Raw genomic sequence first — 22,798 nt, 5'->3', positions numbered from 1 at the left:
CATCTTTTATCTCTTTGCTAAATCCCCACTATAAGTCACAGATAGCTACTGAGTTTGTGAAGTTGTTTAATATGAATCTCTCCCTTATAGTGAAGCCATCAGAACACGAGACCCAGTTCAGTGTTTTGTAATAGCACTTGCAGGTCCCAGCAGGGTCTGAGGTACCTGAACTCACAATGTCCACCTTCTGCGTGATGCGAGACCCGAAGAATGAATAGCAACAGGACCAGGCCCTCTGCTGCTGAGCTGTGGGCGCCGTGCCCACTGGACAAGCCAACAGTGGCGACGTTTCCATTCTAAAACTTCAAAGGCCCCCTGGTTCTCTCTCCTCTTTCTCTTTCCCTTTCTTTCTCTTGGTTCAGGGTAGCTGCCAGCATACTCTGTAGTGGAAGGCATGCCTCGTTTCTTACCTGCACATAGTCTCTGTACAGAGATGCATACAGCTCCTGTCCTTTTCTTCTGTAATTCTCGATACAGGACACAAAATCCTGGAGAGGAGAGAAAGCAGCCACCATTTAGTGATGCGTCGGAGAATGAGATCCACTCTGAGCAATTGCGACAGGAAATGATCGCTAAGGGTCCAAAACAGTCATCTTGTGAAAAACAATTTCACCTTTGCTATCTGCTAACACATATTCACACATACACACACACACACACACACACACACACACACACACACACACACACGTGTATGCCCTTCTTTTCTGACTGTGACAGGCTCCGTCTCCCTCTTTCGAATAATCACCAAAATGTAGCTTTTGAGCAATCTACTTCATAATAGACGTTAGAGAGGTGGCCAAGAGAGATGTGGTCCTCAGTCCTGGAAGGAAAGAAAGCTCACCAAGGTGTGCAATAATAATATCTTCGCGTTTTACTTTGAGGTACTTGCATATCTTTAAATAGAACAGGGGATTGGGCCGCTAAGCAGAAAGTAGACTCTAAACAGTTGAACTCAGTGGGGCTTACGGCTGCATCGCCTAGGAGTGGGGGTGGGGTGATGGTGGTAGTGGAGAGTTACCCTCCGAGTCCACCAACGTATTCAGACCACAGAGAACCAAGGTCCTGGAAATAGGGCAGTACGGAAAATTACGCATAGCTTTCTGTATCCGTGACCTCTTAGAGAAGCTGACAACTGAGAAACGGGGTGAAATGGAGAAGCTGAGGTGAGTAAAGACTCCCGCAGCCTCAGTTTGGAGACGTGTGTTGGATGAAGACTTAAAGGTGGGATTTCTGTTAGGTTTCACTTCTAAACCCACTGGTTCAACAGTCGGTGTGTTAAAATGGGAAGTCTACATAAAGCATTCCCGGAGACCAAAACAACTGGTGGCTGTTTTAAGGATAGGTGGTTATATAGTGAGCATTCTCTGAGCAAAGCTAGGGGGCTCCGCCACAGACCAGCACTGCTTTTGTTTAAAGAATGACTGAGGGACAAAACCACAATTATCAACATTCAGTATTTGGCAGATAGCCCCTTGAAAATGAGTCAACGGAACAAGCCATCTCCAACAAAACAAGTGGCTACATTTGTTGCCAAAACATGTTCAAAACTTCAAGCTTCAGGATGCTGGAACCCTTGTCTCTGCCCTGGGAAGGCAGCAGTTTCCCACCTGCCACAGGCTTCCCTGGTGAGATGGCTGGGGACTCAAGCCTGCCCTGTCTGTGCATGCGCCATAGAGTTTTGATTGCTCTGATAAAACTGTGACCAAAATCAACATGGAGAGGAAAGGGTTTATGTCGCCTTATAGCTCTCAGACACCACCCTACCACTGAAGGAAATCAGAGCAGGAACTCAAGACAGAAGGCTGGAGGGGGCAGAGCACGGAAGAGCACTGTTCACTGACTTCCTCGTGGCTTACACACTGGGCTCTCTCATAGCACCCAGAAACACTTGTCCTGGGGGGACACTGTCCAGAGCTAGGCCCTCTCATTGGTCAGCAATCAAAACCCACAAATTTATTTATAGACAAATCTTATGGAAATGTTTTTTAATAGTCTAAATCTGGATTTGTTTACTCAAGAGCTGGCAGTGCTAAACAGCTCATTTTCCATGGCTCTGACTGTAACAACGTTTTCCTTATTGTTCTGTTATAAATATTCTCTTGTAAAAATCCCTTTTGTGCCAAGGTTTCAACCTAGATCTGCCTGCCTTCCTTCCTTTCTTCCTTCCTTTTTTCTTTCATTCCTTCCTTTTTCTATTTTTGTTTTTTTATACTTTTCCTTTTATTGAAATAGATTTTTCTCTCACTATATCCTGATGATTGGTTCCCTCCCTCTACTCCTCCTGCTCCTCCCCACTTCTCTTGCCATCCCGATCCACTCCTTTTTTGTCTCTTATTAGAAAACAAACAGATTTCTAGATGATAATAATAAGATAAGATAAAATAAAAATTAACACTTGGAATTAGACAAAATGTACAAACAGAAGGAAAAGAGCCCAAGAGAAGCCACAAGAAACAAAGATCCACTCATTCTCACACTGGGGAATCACATAAAAATACAAAACTGGAAGCCATAATATATTTGCAAAGGACCTGGCGCACGCCCTGTGCTTTTCGCTCCGGTCTCTGTGGTTCATATGATCTTTGTTCATGTGGATTAGAGGGCCTTGTTTCCCTGGTGTCCCCCACCCCTTCTGGCTCTTACACTGCAGTTTCTCAATTGAGGTTCCCTCCCAGATGTGTCTAGGTTTATGCTGAGTTGACAAAGACCCAGTGGCACTCTGAACAATGAAATGTTTCAACAACCATGAAACACAACTCGGGAAACCAGTATCTCCATTGTATGGGACATACATACTATAATGTATGTTCCAAAATACAATATTGATGTATATTATATATACAATATAGTCTCTATTCTAAGTGCTAGGCAGATCAAAACAATTTAATGTGACAAAATAGAACAATTTCACTGGCTAAGAGTTCAGGCGAGCTTTAAAAACATTGCTATTTATGCCTAGTGGTGGCACACACCTTTAGTCCCAGCTCAGGAGGTTCTCTAAGTTTGAGGCCAGTTTAGTTTATAGAGTGAGTTCCCGAACAACCAGGGTCAAGTCACAGGTGATGGGTGACCCAGACACATGGAAGGGGAAACACCCTAAACCCAGGTACAGGCAAGGTTTTCTGAATCTTGCTCCTCCTATGTCTTGCCAGAGAGGTTTTAAATAAAAGACTAGTTTAATTCAATTTCTCACCTCATTTTTAGCATTTTTTGATTTAGTGCTTTTTGTGGACACCCTGGCAGCAATTTTAGGTTGAATTTGGTAGAGGGAATTCCCTGAAGCTATACCGTGGCCCTGCGGGGGAGGGGCCACAAGGTACAGAAGCATCAAGTTTGACCATCAGTAACAACTGCTGGTGGGAACTGGCGAGTGTAGGGGAGGGTGAGGATAACTCTGAAACTTCCTGTTTGCTTACCTGTGTGAATTAAACCAGATAAGCCAAGAAAAAACCAGAAGAGATTAGAAAAACTAAAAAGAAAGAGCAAAATTGATTGTATGATTAAAAAAAAAAGACAGCTGAGTCTTTGCAGACGGAAACTCAGAAAGTGGGTCAAGGCCCATATAAATCTGTGAGTTATTAGCAGTGTAGAAAAGGCTCAGTAAAAGATACCCCCAGAAGAAAAATTACAGAGTGGGGGCTGATGGGATAAGGTCAGAAACCTGGAGAAGGTTCAGGCCGAAGGCTCAGAGAGTTGAAAGGGAACACAAAGGAGACTCTTTGTTAAAACTAAGGAGCTACGTTTCAGAGTGAGTCATTTCAGAGAATAATCAGAAGGCTGATAATGGTGACTGACAGAATAATATAGGAATAATAAGTGTGAGCAACTCATTTAAGAAGCTTGATTCTGCAAGAGAAAAGAAACAGAGTTGGGAACAAGGCATCAGGCTCCAATAAGATAAGTTAGATAACCTCCAATAAGATGTTGGATAAGACAGACTCCAACAACCTAGGAGTCAACCCAATGAAGAACAAAGGTTTTAAATCCACATTCTTATAATATACAGCACTGTATAGTCAGGTCTGTCTGCAACAAATATCTGCCTGTTCTGAATATTTGGGAATGTTTTCCTTGTTTTCACTTCTTTTGTTTGTTTGTTTGCTTATCTTTTTCAAGACAGGGTTTCTCTGTGTATCCCTGGTTGTCCTGGTATTCACTCTGTAAACCAGGTTGACCTCAAACTCACAGAGATCTACCTGCCTCTGTCTCCTAAGTGCGGGGATTAAAAGTGCATGCCAACACTGCCCAGCTTGTCTTCACTTTTTAAATAGTACCGTGTAACAACCACATACACAGCACCGACAATGCAGCAGGTGTCGTTAGTAAGCTAACGATGGTCTGAAGTGCATAGACGTTTACAGGCTGGGCACAAATATCCATTACACCGCTTCCTAAAGCATGGAAGAGCATCCATGAGTTTTGGTCTCAGTAGAGGGTCCTGTAGTCAGTCCAAAACATGTACCAAGGGCTGACGGAAGTCAGGCGTAAGGGAACATGGCGATAGAAAGAAGTAGTAGGCGGAAGGGAACATGGCGATAGAAAGGACGAAGTCAAGAGGCAAAAGTGAGAAAAAGGTCCCCGGCGGCACAGGATGTGAGCAATGGCAAAGAGAGGCCCCTTCTGCTTGGACACAGAGGGAAGGGGTGCAGATGGGTGCCTATATGGATTAGGTGTTGGTGGCACCTGGAGAGTGAGGGGGTCCACCCCTGATTGTTTCCACCTCCGGTGAAGAGAAGGGAAGTACGGTGGCTCTGTTTTCTCTCTGAGAGCTGAGCAGGAGTCGAGTAGAATGGCAAATGGGAGGGGACCAACCTGGAGCACATTCGTGATTTATCTAGGAGCATGCAGAATCCAAATGCTGTACTATCCTCTACCTTATACTTAGGGAACTGACGGGCACATTGCACTTTGCAGCTGGTAAAAGGATCCGCATGTACAAAGTATATCTAATATTAAGCTTCATCATAAGCCCATGCTGTTCTTACTCCCATTTGCCCAATCAGACACTGAGGCAATGTGGAGATGAGGGACTGTAGGTGGAATGGGAACGCAAGATGGATCTGGACCCTGTACCACAAGCATCTCCCGCATGTACATCTTCATCTGGGGCATCTCCCCAGTGCTAAACAAACCTCAAGAGCCTGTGACCTCAGAGTCTGTCTATGCCCTGGACAGTTGCTATCTACAGGATGCAGGAATAATAGTAAGGAGATTTGGGTCAATTCCAGGCCAGAGGCCCATCTGCTTGGACAACAGTGCATAGGACATATTGATTAGGGACAAATTCACAGTGGAGTTCTGTGTCACTTATTGGAACTGAATAGCCTTTGTTTAGTGACTGGCAGTGTGTTAAAGAAGTTGAGAACCCCTGAAGTACAGCAAAGGGACTCCAAAGGCTGCTTAAGCCTTTAAGGGGGACAGAGCAGGTACACAGGGCCCTGCTTTCTCGGTGTCTCCTTAGCAAAGCAAGGGCTCCAGGATACAGGCTTGATCTCAAGATGGGGGATGAATTAAATAACACATAGAAATAGTTTTTAAGTCACCGACCACAGCTTGGTGATACCAGGAGTACCCCTGGAGCTGGCCAGTTGCTGGTGACACAATTGTCCAAATGGGACGCACCCACTCTCCACTGCTAAGAGTCATTATGCTCGCTTGTGCAAAGGATCATTAGTCCTGTAATCACAGATGTGTCGCCTCCCGAAGGGAAAGGCCGCTAGCAGAGGGCTGAAGCTCAGACTCTGCTTAGGAACTTGGTGCAGAGCTCCTGTTATCAGTCCGGGTTTCTGCAGCCCAGCACTGCGCTGCCTTTAGCGTTCTGACTACTTTTCTCATTGCTGGTAATTTATCCCAAGGACACCATCAGATAGCCACACAAACACTCAGTTGGCGGGTTGCTTTTTTTTTGTAACCTATTTATAGAAGCAGAAAATGAAGCAATTTGCATATCTGCATAAAGGGATGCTTTGTCCCCGTCACAGAATACTATGCAGCCATTGCAGACTGCATAAAGGAATGTCACAAGTCTCCACAGCAAAGGCGAGACTGTAGCTTCCCTTTACCACCCCTAACTGGATTCTCTATACAACAGTTCACGGTAGCCTTAGTGTCAGAAAAAGATTTTGTGACATGAAAACAGGTTCCTACCATAGTGAGATTTTTTTTAGTGGAGTTAAAAAGTAATAGGCAATTATAATAATAACTAAAACAATAACAGTTACATTTGCATGGAAAAGAAAATAATATCTATATCTTTATCTATATAGATAGATAGATAGATAGATAGATAGATAGATAGATAGATAGATAGATAGATAGATCGATCGATCCAGGAATTAGTGCTCTTTGACCACAAGTTCTAGCTCTCCCCTCCTGTATTTCTGTGGTATCATCACACGTCTTGCTAACTCTGGGCTACGTGAGATCAGGAGGAAGGATAGTTAAGCTCTTCTTGAATGGACCATAAAATAGAACATTCAAGAAAGCAACTGCTCTAGTGTAACCAAGCGAGGTTAAGGCACTCTGAATCCCTGACCAGTTTGCAATGCACGTGTAGTGTAAGTGGGAAAGGAGATTGCTACTTTGGGCTAGCTGGATCTGAGAGTGCGTGTCACTGGGGCTAAAGTGGACTTTTTCACGTGTAGTGTAAGTGGGAAAGGAGATTGCTACTTTGGGCCAGCTGGATCTGAGAGTGTGTGTCACTGGGGCTAAACTGGACTTTTTCACGTGTAGTGAAAGTGGGAAAGGAGATTGCTACTTTGGGCCAGCTGGATCTGAGAGTGTGTGTCACTGGGGCTAAACTGGACTTTTTCAGAGTAATATACACAGCAGAAACAATGGGATTGGTTAGAATGCAACTGTGTCTAAAGATTTGCGAGTATTGGAAGTTTAACTAGGTGGTTGACTCCATCTTCATTGGGCAAGAAACACTGAGTGCCACCCCAGTGAAGCCCCACCCAAACCAAACAATAACAACTGAAACAAAAACATATCTGAGGGCAGGGAAAGAGACCAAGAGGGTTACAGTAAAAGGAAGGGCAAAACCAGGTAAATACTATGAGCGGTATGTTAGAACAACTCAAGAAATAAGATAAGCTATTTAATGGACTTAATGGATCCTACTCCTGATTCTGAAATAAATATGGATGATTCCCTACTGAGATAAATAAAAGATTGAATAGACAAATAGATGGAGAGGAAAAGGATAACCCTTTGCAGGAGAATCTCAAATGATGAGCTTGCTGCTCACCCTGCCCCTTCAGGAGGTGGGGCTCACTTGCCCCTGCATTTTCAGAGTGCGGTGGACTTGTGGGTTGAATCCCAGGGAACAAGCGGAGGCAGGAATGATCAAATGGCAGTAGAAAAGGCTGGCAGATACAATCTTGACATCTGTGTGATGGTTTCACCCAACTATCGCAAATTCTAACAGACTTTACCCGACCTCTGTCTTCATCCTTCCAAAATGCCATGCCTCCAGAAAAACAGTAAAGAAATCAAATTTGACAGAAACTCTACAAAATACCTGCTACTCCTCAAGCTATCAGAATCATAAAAACAACTAAGACTATGTAAGAACTGTCACAGCAGAGGAGGCAAAGGAGGCATGACAACCCCGTGCCCTGTGGCTCCTCACTGTCCCGGATTAACAGTAAAATGCAGAAGATAAAGTGAAGCAGGAGATGCGTGGCTTTGACGGATAAATGCAAACCATGCCTGCTTGCAATCTCACAGGTAGAAGGGCGTCAGTGGCCACAGATCTTAGCATCCTGGACATGTGAACTTTGTCTTGTTGACAGTTTCCCCTTTCTCTGCCTCTCTGACAATGCGAGTTACCAACCTCACTGGCTGGTGCTGAGGGGCTGTTCACAAGCCAAATAAAGGCTATTTGAACGCAAGCACAGTGTTCCTGACAGTCATCTGTCTGATCACCCAGGCAGTCTGTCTGATCAGTGATTGCCAGAGACCACTGAAGTTAATAAAGAAATCACACAACCAAGATAGCTTCTCAGTAACTGATGGGAAATAGGTGTCTGCAGTATGGGGGACAACAGACAAAGAAAGGGGTGATCTACCCCCAGGGCAGGCAGAACGGGATGTGAAGGTCTTCACCATGCATATGCTACCAAGTATAGCGGTGTGGACTTCCAAACTTAAAAATAATTTATCCCTAGAATTTTTCCCCAGTATTTTCAGACTACAAAGAGCAAAACTGTGGATAAGGGGGACAGCAGTACCCCAACAGTTCCTATAGCTTACATCTCGCAAACAAAGCTGGCATATGAACCTTGAAAGTGTGAGTTCTTAAAGAACACCTGAATGAGGGCAAACAAGAGAAGCAATTAATAAGAAAGAAAAACTTAAAGGTAACGTTTCCCCAGGTTGCTGACAAATCACCTGTCACGTCTGCCGCTGTGTCCTTTGACCCTAGCTACCAGTGTGAAGAAGATTTGCGGGTGTTAATGGCAGTAGAGCCTGGGCTCTGTGTTAGCTGGAGTTGCAGCTGAGGGTCTTTGGGGGAATTTCTATTTGGACGACACAGGCCAGGAGATTTTCTTTCTCTGTGTGCCCAGATAATTGCACTTTTCTCTGCTGTGGAGGCTCAGCCCCTGGAACCTTAATAAATGTCAAGCAATACCAGAGTAATAATCATATTTCCAGCAATAATGACAAACAACTGGGGCCCAGAGTGGGTGAAGAGGGACCGGCTCACCACAGCGCAATTCATCTCTGGTTAAACTCACTCACATATTAATTTCTAAGATGAACAGTGGGTTCTAATTTGTCTTATTTTTGAACTGTGATGTTTTTATTAAATTCAATCGTCATGAGTACATAGAGAATGACTACTTGAAAAAAAAAAGAACACCAGCATTCTAGTGTAGCCAGAGTGAAGACTTTAAAATTGTTAGAAGCAAGGATTCTAGAGGAAGCCCACCCTCCCTCCTTCCTCAGAGTGTCAGGGCTTCTGTGTTGCCTAAGACAGTTGGGAAATGTCACTAGACTGACCTTTCTCTAACACTGTGTCTCTGAGATCACACTCACAAGACTGATCCTCAGAAAGGGACAGACATTTAGGAATTACAGGAAAGGACCCAAGTAAAAGATGAATATCAGTTCTGCCCGAGAATTTGCTACTCAAGGAGACATGTACTGAGGTTTAAGACACTATCAGGGACTGAAGTGTGTTCTTATTCTTGGTTATTCAGAGGACCATATAAGAGGAATAGATACCCAGTGGACAGAACAGGAAGCTCCCTAGGAAACCAAAACAATCCTCTGCTATAGTCCCAGACTAGGGAAGGACTAAACATCTGTAGTTGAGGCTGCCCTGCACAGACATTTTGTTATGTTGGCCTGAACTGTGAGCGTCCCTCTTGCAAATGCCAGAAGTGATTCAGATTTCATACTTGGCAGATTTAAGAATATTTGCACATTCATGATGGGGTATACTATAGATAGCTCATTTGTATAAATCGCTAACTGATTTATGTTTCGCATGAATTGTAGCTTCATGGGCAAGGTGATGTGTTTTCAGAGCACCTGTGTTTGGGCTCCAACCCTTCAAAGGGAGTCATGAGTGAAGTCTCCCACTTATAAAGCCTGGTTGGTGCTAAAAGGTTTAGGATTGGGGACTTGGAAGGCTTTGGTTGTGAAGGCTCAGTCTGTAGCAGGTGTTTTCACTCCAAGGTTACCTGACATTGAAGTATCTGGAAAACTCTGTTGACATTCCCAGAGAAGAAAAAAACAGGGCTGGAATTCATGGAGAACATGCCTGCTTTGGGCTTACCGAGGACCCTTAGCCACGGCTGCTTGTTGCTTTCCCCTCAGAGTAGAACTTTGCTCTAAATATTCAGGACAGCACTGGCTGCTACCTGAGGACCCAGATGAGTTTTCTGAGGGACACACACACACACACAAGCCTACCTATAGGACATTCACCAAAACTGTCTACCTGGCACTCTTGAGACCGACACCAGGGCTTATCAGTAGGTGCCCACTATTGATCCACACCAGGTCTCCAAGTCACATGGTCAGCAACCAGCTTCCTCCTCCATCTGGGTCCTCACAGGGACAGCCATTGTGGGGAAAAGAATGTATAAGCAAGAGCTCCCCTGATCTGGACCTTGTGCCGTCTCCAGGGCCTTAGAGATGAGCACAGCATAGTATTTTCCCAACATGGACTTTACACTCTTCTGAGGAGAGTAAACAAGACTGAGGCGAAACAGCCCAGGGTCATAGTCAGTTTAGACAAGGTTTAGTTGGCTGCCAGAAGTAGCAATGTTCTTTGAGCCTGGGAAAGATGATTGGCCAACAGAAGGAGAAGGCTCCAAGTAGGACCTTCGAATGCCCATGGGGAGGGATGGAAGAGAGTGAATGATTACAAGGGGAGGGTCCAGCAGGAGTGAGGACCTGGAGGACTTAAGATGAACTTGGAAATGGGAGGAAAACCAGATGCACAGGAGTTCCCATCCAGCGGTTCTGGATCTGAAACTGTTCCAGACATCACGGGACCTGATGATGGGTGTTAGCCAGTATAGGACAACCCTTGGATGTGACCTTTAAAAGGTCACAGTAGGGGAATGAAGGTAAGCTAGGGCAGGGCTAAGCTGCTAGGCAAGGTCTGTCCACTGTGTTCTTCCTGTTCGCCTAATCTCAGGCGTCAGCCCCCATCTGGGTAGAAGCACAGTCAGTGGATGAGACATTAATGTGTGAACTTTCCAACCTCACGGCTCACAATGGGCCCAGACCCAAGCTGGACTTGAGTCTTTCTAGACTTTATATTTATGGTCCTAACTCATCAGAAACCACTTCTTCTATTATGTTTCCTAAGCTCTTTTCTTTATTGAGTGCATCTTCATCTAAATGTATCATAAATGATTTGGAGAGTGGGTCAAAAGCTAAATACGTTAAACTATCTCTGGTATTCGAGTCATTCCAAGCTGGCAGCTGGCCCCTAGGCAGGACAGTCATAACTGGCTGCTGCTTTGCATCTGGAGGGCTTTCTTTCCCCACCAACCTGCCTTCAGACCCTCTTTCTCCTGTAGGACTCAGGTTGAGTTTTCCCTAACCAGGCTTAGGCCGGGGTTCTCCTTTTAAAACCTCTTACCATGCCACAATGATTGTACCTACCCAGCAGGAAGGCCACTACTGTGAGGGAACTATGCTTTTTCCTTTTTATCATCCCCCAGCATTGACCAGGCATCTGAGGCACAGTAGGACATCAGTGAATGTGTGTGGGATGCTGGAGGAAGGACAATGACAGCTACAGGTGGATGAAGATGGACACCCAGAAGCAAAAATACAGAAAAACATGTCACCTTCCTCCTGGTCTAAACCTCCGTCTGATGTCCACATTCAGCCAAAGGGGTTTGTCCATGTTCTCACCACACAAAGTCATTGCCACCCTAAAGTCTGGCACTCTCTTTGCTCGTATCCCACTGCCACTTTCCTGAGAAGCCTTCCAGAACACTCTAAGGGCGTGCTTCTCCTCTGTTTATTTTATTCTATTCCTAGCTTCCAAACAATTTGCTCCATTTGGCCATTAGTCTGTCTCCCCGCAGAGAGAAGGTGCCTCTCTGTTTTGCTCCATTGCCCCTGTCTGTAGACCGAGTCTCTGATATGAAAGTCTATGAATCAAAATTGGTCCAACCCAAGCTTGTCCACTTGCATTGTTCCTTTTGCTTAAAGTTCTCAGCCACTGCCTTAATGCTCTGTTAGGGTAGAACTAGGTGGTAAACTGGTACCCAGAGGTCCTCGGGTCTCATGCTCAGCCCACTCAGAACCAGGCTCGAAGGCTTTATTATACTCTCTGCATACTCTATGTTCAACCTCTCCTCTTTTCTTTGTCAGGCCAACGAGCCAAGTTTCCACCCACCCCCATCAACCACGGCAAAGCAAAGACATTTCCCGAACTTCCCGTTCTGAGACTTTGAAAGACTTTTTTAATTAATCAAAATGGTTTCTCATAATAGATGGGTCCCAGGACGAGAACGCGGCTGTAACTCACGCGACAGGCGCCCCAGCGGCCGGGCTGCTAGCGGGGTGCCTAGCGGGTTGTGAATGGCAGCAACGCCTCAGGAGGGCCCCAGCCTGATTCTCCACTCCACGACCATCTGCCGTTCTATCATTTATATAGTTGGGGACACTTCTGTCTTTGGGAACAATAAAGCAATTTTTTTTTTGCTTTGATGAATACATTTAAGTTTTTAAAATTTGAATTTAGAGAAATCAATAAAAATGTACGTTGCCCCACTCCAAAATTCATATCTAAAAATTGAAAGCATTTCCCGGGATGAGGTCACTTAGCCCCAAATATAACCCCAGCTTTTAGGTTATAAGGTTACTAGGATGTCCTTGAGCAAACAGTACCTCAGAGAGATCCTTAGTAATGACTAGCCTCTCAAGGACCATATTCAGGTTTCAAAAGGATTTGAGCTAAAATTGTAAAATGAAATGATTTCAAGTGTTTTGATTTACAAAACTGTAGTACACTGAGCCTTTTTGTGTGTGTTTGACAATTGTCTGCTGTGATTTTTCTTATATGCTGTCTAACCAAGAAGGTAGCTGCACTACAAGGCCTGCTTAAATTAGGGAGCATGAGGTTCTTCTCTATAGACTTAGCAATGCTAGTCACACACTGATAAATTGCACATGATAGTATGTATACGTATTCCAAAGTATCCTGAGATGAGTTACAGACTTGAGCCTTAAGACCCTTGAACTCTTATTCCTTTATGACAGCCGCCAGGGACAATTAGCTCGACTATGTGATAGAATAATTCACTGCAGAAGGAAAAGAATCCATAACTAACCAAGGGTGTGGTTCTAGCTAGCCTTTTTCAGACTACATGCCTCTGCTTCGGTAGAAGTCTTTGAAGATCTGAGCATCTTTCTCTGGGGACTTTCCCAAGGATGATTTAGAAATGATACGTCCTTCAGTTTGCAGTGGTGACCCCAGGTAGAGAATGTGCCACTGATTCACAAGCCCCGCATTACCTCTGTGCCTGCTCCTGAATGGCTTTGCCCTCTTGCTCCATCCCCGCAAACAAACACCCTATTCTGTGTAAGGCTGAATGATCAAAAGGCTGGCCAAAGAGGCAACCTCCTGCCGAGTACATGAAGTCCCATGACCGTTATCCTGAATAGAGACACAGACCAGACAAGACTGAGCTTAACCAGGTGAGAAGGATGGCAAGCCACTGTGATTAGGCAAGCTATGGCATACTGATTATTTAGGGGGTGAACTTTGCAAGCTTAATTTATGAATGAGACAAGCTATATTAAGAGAAGCTCTACGGACAGATCAAGAGAAAAATCACGGTGTAGAGAACTGGAGTGGGTAGGTAAGGTAGACACTTTCTGCAAATCGGCCTGGCACTCTCTGACCTTGGCTGCAGATTCCTTGGTCAGTTTTGGATCTGGCTGGCTAGTCCATGTCTGCATAATGAATGAGCTGAGGGGACTCCAGTTTTAACGGATATATGAGAGGAAGCCATTCTTAATTCATCATTAAGTCGGTGCGAGCATGACGTAGATCACAGGTTTCTGCGGAGTTTCTGTGGAGCCCCTGCCTGCATGCTTTGATCGCCCTGGCCAGCCACCTCAGGGCCACTGTCATTCAATATGCACTTAAAGAAGCCATCAGCACTGGAAAAGAAGCCACTCTGGGTTTCAACCATCAGGTATTTGTCTGTTCCCTTAGTGATGGGCAGTAAGTGGGTGGTTCTGTGGTTTTTATTTACAGCCTCCATCAACAAGACAGTCTCTGACCCCTGTGTTCTCTGCCTTCATTTGAAATCTACCTAAACCTAAGAGACCTGAATCCCGCTAACCACCACTGGAGCCATGGTCCAAGAACAGGCTGGTATAGTTTGATACCAGGATGAGAGGCTACATCAGGGAGGCAGGCGTCTTCAATAGAACCCTCAAATGACCCAGAAATTCATGTATAAAAATGCCAAGGAGGGCATCATGTACTTAGGGCCATCTGCTCTGTTAGGAGATAGACATAGCTCTAATCTGGATTCTCCCAATGCTGAAAGCTTGGGCACTTTGGGGGAAGAGGATTCTTTCATGGGGAGCTTGGGACACCCTTGGTATTCAGAGTGGTCTCAGTCAAAGGATGTGAGTGCTTTTAGTCCCCTTTGGGCTCTTCTCGGTTCTAATATTGCACCAGAAACCACAGACTCGCCAAGAAAGCACGAGGATGTCAACTTGGAAGCAAGGACCACTGGACCACATGTTTGAGAAGTGCAGTCTCTCTTTCCTGGGTGGGGAGAGGAACAGTTGCACCCTGCTGAACTCAGCACACTAGTTAGATCCCACAAACACAGCTGACAGAAAGGATGCATTAAAAATGGGATAAAAAGATGGCTCAGAAATTAAAAGCATTTGCTGCTTATACAGAGGGCCTAAGCTTGGCTCCCTGCACCTACACTGGGCAGCTAACAACCACCCACACTACAGTTCCAGGGGATTTGACACCCTCTCCTGGCTTCCATGGTCTCCTGTACACTCATGAAGTACTTACAAACATATATACACTCAGGCACATAAATGAAAAAAATAGATCTTTTAAAATGTTTGCTCTAAAATGTCTTTAAAAGGTAAGCTTGATGAGAAAACTTAAAATATGAATTATGGACATTTTTCAAGAAAAGAATCAGTTGCTTTTTTTTTACACGAAGAGCACAACAATAAGCAAATACTTTAAATAAAGTGATCAAACAGGAAAAAAAGACATTACAATGTACAACAACAAATCTGTCAACTCAAAGCTGAGTGTCGTGGTGTGCAGTCCTTGCTGTAATTCAAATACGGAACAGCACACTGGCAAGCTTAATACTCACTGCTAATAGCAAAATGTTTTTTTTTATTGAAGATGAAGAAAAAATAAAAACGATGTTGCTCTAAGCAGTTTTGAAATGAATATCTGATTCAAAACTTCCCCTGTGCATATAATTGCATGCTAATTTACATTTTAATTACTTCCTAAGAAATCAAAGCATTTGTTGACAGTAGAACATAATGTCAACTTCACGGTGCACTGTTGGTGGATGCTTAATGAACTTAATTAGATAATTAGTGATGTTAATTATCCTTCTATTATGAAGATAAAGATGTCTCACAAATGATGTACTCAGTGAAGAAACATCAGTAAAGGCCTCCGTGTTTGCTTTTGTTCATTTACACCTAGTTTTCAAATTCCTGTAACCAGCTTATGATAAACGGTGACAAGTAAAACTTGCTTAAATTGGGGGAGGGGGGCCAGTCACTGCCTTCCTTCAGCCTGCTGTTAATTGTCCCCAGTATTCTGGGTGACGACACCGTGATGGGACCGCTGTTGTTTTTGCCAAATGTCTGTTGTATGAAACTACAGCTACACACACATAGCAATGTTAGAGTAAAACAACATGTATGCCATCGGTCTGTGAAACCGTAACAGAACGGCAACATCCCCATGGCCTAACCACTGTAGTCTCCCCAATGTACTTGGGTGGTGGTGCTGAGGTTGACAAACCCAAGCGACCAACCTTTACCAGCTCAGCACTGGCACACGCAAGCTCCTTGATACTAGTCACAGGCAGTGTGACTAACTGTGGCTCTAAGTGCTATGCTCTACTCCGTCTCCTGCAGACAGCGCGCTGGGCTGCACCAGCAATGATCTGCTGTGTGCCGTTCATCTAAGGAAGAAGTTACCATTTCAGCACAGGGTGAGCTTACTCTGTTGTCTATTCGATCTGGGATGTGCTTCTTCGACTCTTGTTCTTTCCTGAGAGTTCAAATTCCTATGGTTCTTCTATTTTATCACCAGGTGTACACCTTTTATGTATTCATGCACACACACACACACATTTTGAAACCATGCCTATGACCACTGGACAATTATCAAATATTAATCTCACCCTCAAATCAATAAAATCCTTTCTTTGTTCAAGGGAGCAGTCTGGCCACCTCTGGTCAGTTCCAGGCCCCTTTGGTTCAAGTCCCCATAAAATGAGACTTCCTTGTCCTGGTCGTAAGATGATTTGGTCTCCTTTGAACTGTCTCCATGTCAGGAGGCCCTGCCATCTGGCCCATCACAATTAAGAAAACCAAGATCCCATTTACAAGGTCTTGCAATAGAGCTTACACCACTAAAATTTTAAAACACACTTTTTCCAAATGTGTTTAACACATTTTTCCTTTGCAGATGACTTTTATTCTTTAACAGACAGCCCTATTTAATTGCTTGCTCTCACGATTTCTTTCCTCACAACCAAGTTTTCCATTAATTCCTCAGAAGGTCTGTATGTTCAGGTTGGGAGCGGCTATTTCTGGTTTCCGCTATTTCTGGTTTCCAGTACCCCACACACCTCTTGTCTTGTGGATACAGTGTGACTCTTCTGCCTGCCAGCAAGAACATGTCCCCATGACCACCCCTCTCTCTAGACCCTCTGCACCTCCGTTTTAGAAGTTCTTGGGAATTTTAATTTTCTCCCATTTTAGACTACCTACCCCCAAGCATCTCTTAATGTCATATTTGGGTACTGTGGAAGTCCTTTCTTGCCCACAAACAGTAAGTCGCATTTGCTATATGTTTATGTAATAGTATTCAGTGTGACGACTTTGTGGGCTTCAAATGTTCTGAGCTTTTCATTAGCTCTTTGGCATCTCTGACTCCGGCTCTTTAAGAAAGGACATCTGAGAACTCTTGCTCACTTGGCAACTGTCTTTTCACTTCCTCAGCTCTTACTCTCTACACCATTACACACTTCTACTTCTTTCCAAAGCCCACCCTAGCTAATTTTGAAAATCTAGTCGAACTCATGGACGCTCATGATCTGAAATCTTCTATCAGGGCTTGAACTCTGAGGTTTGCCCCAGAGTGCTTTCTCTCCCAAATATGAAGGTGGCACTGTCACCAGCAGACTGCATTCCTCTTTCAGGCTCTGCCTGAGCAATAGCATCCTCAGCCCCTCATCAGGGGACACTAGCATAAGCATGACAGCATGGAACCCACGGACAGCTCCCTTACACCGTCCAGTTCCGTACACTTGCTATCTCTTCCACAGTTACAGAGAAGATGGTCACAAGTGTCCCTTCCTTTGCCAAAGACATTAGCAAGGGTGCCCTTCAATGGAGCCACCACCAATTTGCTGGTTGGGGTCCGCATCTTGCTCTTGGCCACGAGTAAGGCTGTTCCGTGAAAGGAAGTGTGTGTGGTATATGATCAGGGATGGAGCTGATAGGAGATGGGCTATGAATGGCAGATCCACAGCCACGTTCTCACATGAGTGCCTTGCCCTAAGATATCCAAGGCCCTAAGCATGGCTTCTGATGATGTTTATGGTGATATAGATGCAAATGGTATATGCGGCCAAGGACAAACTTCACAGGACCCTTGAGGCACTTGGAGCAAAATCAAATGTTCTTCTGGTCTTGGCAAGGCAGAAGTCCGAGTGCTGCCCCCAACGTTTATCTTTGGTATTTTAGCAACTCCAGTAAAAACCTCACACAGCCTTTCTTTCCCTCCATAAGGCCATTTCACCTTTATTCTATGGTATTGAAAACAGCAACTAGAAGTGTGAACAGCTGTGTCACACTGGAAATGTGGTAGACACGGGCTCAGCACTTGGAGAGTCCTTCTTTAGCACAAGCCCTCAGCTTTGATGGGATACTAGCGGTAGAAGGTCTCCTTCCTGCAATGGGGCCAGTGGAGGCTGACCTTGGAAGCTGAGCACAGGTGTATAGCATTTGTGTGGTTTCCCACGATAAGTGGGCTCCAGCTTTGATGGGATACTAGTAGTAGAAGGTCTCCTTCCTGCAATGGGGCCAGCAGAGGCTGACCTGGGAAGCTGTGCACAGGTCACATGGTAAACATGTGTGTGGTTTCCCAAAGACAAATGGGGAGAAGTCCAGCTCCTCTCCACCCAACAAGGCATGGGTTGGTGGATGCATGCATTCAGATGAGCTCCCATTTCAAGGACACCACCCCCTGCCATGCCTTCTGACTCTCATCTGCCTCCTTGTCAACAGATGCTTCTAAGCTTTACTCCTTCCTCCCACATCCCAGGCTTTCCCTCTTCTCAGAATCATTTCTTCTGGCCTTTCTGGTCCCAGCCTTGGATAGCAGGATTTTCCTGTATTCTTTGATGCTGGACACTCCAACCACTGTTGCTATGGCCCTATCCACCTTAACAATGGGACACCTCCTGGACACTATCTTGCCTCAGAACTATCACCCATTACCTAACCTGTACAAGAACAAGACCCCACCACATACCCCCATTCAATCTTGTACTTATGGATACATCGAGAACAGTCATGTGGTCCTTATCTGGTGCTAATTCTTGTCTTGCCCCTGACAGTACTCTTGGACTTGTCCTGCCTGGCAGCCCTGATCTACACCATTTTCCAAACCTCTCCTCTTCTCGCCTCCACCCTAAAGTGACCTCCATTGCATGAGTTCCCAGTGTCTCCCAGGATCCAGACCCCTATTCTGTTTGCCAATGCTTTTCTTTCCATGCATGTCAGTAGAAGAGGATATGTTTTGCATTTTGGAATAACTTTAAGTCTGTAGATTAACTGTGGAGACAATACAGACCATCCGTGTCTATCTGGCCCTCACCCTCACCCGATTTTCCATGACATAAGCCAATACTATATGTCATGATAATGTCCACCTGCCAAAAAAGAATGGTGTTTGATTACTGCTACGGTTTGAACACAAATTACTTCCCCCCTCATGGGCTCACTGCATCAAGCACTTGGTCCTCAGCTGGAGGCATTATTTTAGGAAGTCTTTAGAAACTTAGGAGGTGAGACCTATCCGAACAGCTCTTCCTACCACACATCCTTGTCTATCACAGTGTTCTGCCTAAGCTCACAGACCAAGTCAACATGTCCTGAATCCTTGGAAACTACCAAGCAAAACAAATCCTTCTTATGCCAGATGGAAAGGGAACTTCTCAGCCTGTTCTGAAATAAGGGCATCTGAAATCACATGGGCAAGAAAGCAACATCCTCTGCTATGGAGAAAAATGGCTGGCTAGAGTGTCACCCAAGATTCTCCAAGCAGACAGTGGACATGGTAAAATGGCTTCCGAAGCACCCTGAGCTGGCTTTTGGAGACCCTAGGAGAGTCCAAGCCCCCAGCCCTCATCCAAATCTTCAGGTCTTCACCATGCCAGCCAACGTTGCAATTTGATCCCAGAAGGGACAGTGATGGGGCCAGAGGAAAGAAGGAAGAAATAACATCGATCAAAATAAGTGACATCAATCAAATCGGCCTTGACTCAAAGTTCAGCTTCCCTGTCAGGAAGAGTACATATTCTTGTGAAGAGGAAAAGAAGCCAAGAAATGAGGAAGCCCACCTCACATGTCTCACTCCCAGGAACAATTTATCAGCGCTATAGAACTGTCAGCATTGACATGATAAGGCGTAACACCGAATGAATAATGCTTCCTCCAGTACCAACTCCTTTAATTACAAGCCTCTTCTTTCCAGAAGAGAGACAGAAGATGCGAAAACACCAATTTCATGCACTCGTGCCTGAATAATGTCTCCATGCTGCTTTTTCCAGATGGCGACCTCCTCACTGGAGGGACTAATGATGTGGGCATATTTAGGGAAAAACCAATAACGGAGTCTTTAACCTTCAACAACAAAAAGCGTGTTATACAAAATGTTCCTTGGGATACATTAGAAAATATCAATTACATTGCTCACTGAGGTGTAATCAGCTGTAATAATCAAAATTAATTTTTAAAAATAATTAAACAGACCCCAGGGCAAATAGTTGATGCTCTTATCTTATGACATCACAGTGTACATATGTACCTGAGAACTGTGCCTTCTGGTAACGACAAAGACGGCTCGTGGAGATGAGTGATGGATGTGGGGTGTGAAGGCTGCTGAGTTTCAATGCAGTGTGAAATCAGGAGCCGTCAACTCCCTCCTTCCAGAACCTTCGATGCCCATTCTTTAGTAGCCTCATCTGTGGCTGGTTCTGTGCCCATTCCAACTGGGTGACCAGTATAGGAAAGTCTAGCTGATTTTAAAAATTAAAACAGGTTTGCCTTGTTTCAAAATGGATTTGTTTTTTAAAATGCAGGTTCCAAGAACGCCCGTTCTTGGTACTGAAAAGTAACCCAGATCCATTTCCAGTTAATGTCAGCCCCTGACCTGGTTTTTCTCTACGCGGTCCCATCTAGAAAGCCACATACACACCCTCAGACACTCAGAGATCGTAGAATTTGATTACAAGTGGCAGACAGCAAAGTGGAGATACCACAACCGGGCTTGGAGACGCCTGAGATGTCTCCCCCGACAGGCCTCACCTCTGCTCTGCATTCAGGGTCCTTCGCCTGCCGCCCCGGCATCAGTCTCATGGCTGAGGACAGACTCCCACTCCACGAAGTGACTTTGCTGTGGTATGTGACACTTGAGCGGCTGGTCAGTGACTTCTTCTCGGATGCTGTGGGAGGAAACAGATTTTAGAGCTGAAGTTGAAAGGAAGAGCACACATCAGTTCCACAGCTTTTTTGACTGTCCCCCTAGAGCCTGGATGTCACCTGCCTGCCACCGAAGAGAAGCAGCCATGCTGCGGGCACACACTGCCATCTTCTGATGTTCCTTTCACTAAGAAATGGATGTGGCCTGTGGGGCCCCTAGACCTGCTCCAAACTCCTGGCTCCATGGCTTGTTGGTGTCTAGTGAGACATAGAACACATGGTGACCTCCCAGAGTTACTACACCTCAGTGTTCTCGTGGTGAAATAGGAACGGAAGAACCCAGACCCGCTGTGTGTCATGAGGATGGACTAAAATAATGCGCGTAAAGGACCTGGAACATTTTAAGTGTTCAGTACATGACTGCTAGGCAAAGAGAGCCTCAGAGTCAACCTCAGCGTTGCATAACTTTATATCTTCATCGGTATATGTGTCTTGTTTAATTGCACTTCTCTCTGGCATACAGTCTGATACTGTGACTCCAAATTGCATGCACACGTATTGCTGCAGCTTGAGGATGTTCCCTTCATGCTGCAGTATTGTCACCACTACGATGCTAGGGAGATTTGGAGAAGTGGCAAAGTCATGAGGTTTTGTCCTACGGATGGATGGATGCCTTACGAAAGGGCTGCAGAAAATGGGCTCAAGCGCTCTCTGTCCTTCCGTCCCTTCTGCTAGGTAAAGATACAACGTCACAAACACACCTTGGTGGATATTGCAAAAAGGCCTGACTTATTAAAGCCAAAGACTTTGGCAGACAGTGAACCTCATACACCCAGACCTTGGACTTCTTGACTTTTAAAACTCTAAGAAATAGAATTTCTGTTATTCATAAACTGTTCAACTTATGCTTTTATTTAAGCAGAACAAATAGACTAAGACAGACATATTCACGCATATTTTCCAGACCATTTTGGAAAGCCAGTTAGACAAGGGCTCTAGACCTCTGGATAGTAAGGCAACTGACATGCAAACGGCTAAGGTTTGAGATGCTGTAACTTTGTGGGATTGAAAGACTTGGAAGGAGCATATGAATTTTGAAAAAGCCATCTCAAAACCTCCCCCAAAGCAAAATTAAAATCTCATTGCTGAATTGGTAACTGTGAAGGCAAACGTTTGGTTACTGTCATGCTCCTGTCTTAGAGGGAGTCATTCACTTCATAAGTGACAGACAGGACAAAGCCTGAAACCCAAGACTGATGTGTAACTTGGAGCAAAGTTTCAGAGCTGAGAGGTCATGATCAGGGTCAGACTTAGTACTCCAATCTCCCAAGTCTTAGCCAGTCCCTCAAAGAGACTATTGAAAAATGCCTGCTTGGTTGGTATTTCCAGCCTTCCGTTCCCCCCGCGGGCAAACACAGCATCCATTCTCTGTAAGGACAGATAGGAGTGTTTCAGTCATGTTGTCACCCCCACCAAGGTGTGGAATAGGAAAGGTCCTGGCCCTGGGTAGAACCCTGGAGAGAAAAGGCTCTGCCTTTGAGTGGAACTTTGGAAGATTTGACTCTATGGGACCCAGGAGTTTTCATTCCTGGACTTCAGTAGACAGAGACCTAAGTAATGCTGCCAGGTTTTAAGCATCGTCTCCTCCCAGAGTGGGGTGACCTCTTCGATCTTCACTTCGCTCTCCCCTGCTTTCACAGAGAGGTCAATCTTGAAGGCATCTTCCAGTGTCTGTCGCCTCTGTGCCACCAGCTGCTGCCAAAGCGTCCGCACTGACTTCTGGATGTTGTGCTGGACTAACAGAGAGAGTACATAGCACAGTGAGGTGGCCTTCCCCAAAGAACACCAAGAGGGTTGCAGACAGAACATCATCTCATGGTATCCTGATGATTGCCTCAGCTTGGTAAACTGCCCCCAGAAGTCAGTACGTAGAGCTAAAGCTACCAACATCCATGTCAGCTGGGTTCTTCCTTCTTCTCATGTCTAACTACATACCACAAAGTGCTGCCTGCCTCTCGTGCCCACATCTAGAAAATGAAATGAGGGGATCAAGGAGCCTCTCTCCAATCTCCAATTCTGTCTGACACCAGTGGTATCCCGTGTGTGACTCCTTGGTAGCTAAAGGGTTAGCCTAAGCAGCTCCCCACAACCTCCCTAGACATGTTGGTCTCTCTGGAGAATGGAGCACAAACACAATCCTCACATTGGATCTGCTTCTCATAGTCTGCCCTTCTCAGTTCTGTTGGGTTATCTGAGACCTAGAGCTGTCTCCAGCCAGCTCTCCCTGGTACATCGAATTCCCTAGTCCCTCGAACTATATCTGAAACTCCTCTAGTCTTAAACCACTGGTCCCTCTCTA

The 22,798-nt window shown here is 45.1% G+C and overlaps 1 protein-coding gene across 4 annotated transcripts in view; it reads right to left on the bottom strand.

Annotated features, from left to right (window-relative positions):
* The window catches only part of Wdfy4 (WDFY family member 4), a 228,178-nt gene that overhangs the window by 90,707 nt on the left and 114,673 nt on the right, over positions 1–22,798 (bottom strand). For all 4 annotated transcript variants that reach the window (XM_075988751.1, XM_075988750.1, XM_075988752.1 and 1 more), the window contains 3 exons: positions 22,050–22,235; positions 20,326–20,462; positions 411–488 (listed from right to left, as the gene is read on the bottom strand). In XM_075988751.1, the coding sequence (XP_075844866.1) occupies positions 411–488; positions 20,326–20,462; positions 22,050–22,235 (401 nt within the window). The remainder of the gene's footprint in view (positions 1–410; positions 489–20,325; positions 20,463–22,049; positions 22,236–22,798) is intronic.

Source organism: Microtus pennsylvanicus, chromosome 10, assembly GCF_037038515.1.
Source record: "Microtus pennsylvanicus isolate mMicPen1 chromosome 10, mMicPen1.hap1, whole genome shotgun sequence".
Taxonomy (NCBI): Eukaryota; Metazoa; Chordata; class Mammalia; order Rodentia; family Cricetidae; genus Microtus; species Microtus pennsylvanicus.
The sequence above is the reverse complement of the archived record's forward strand: the minus strand, read 5'-3'. Positions and strand labels throughout refer to the sequence as shown.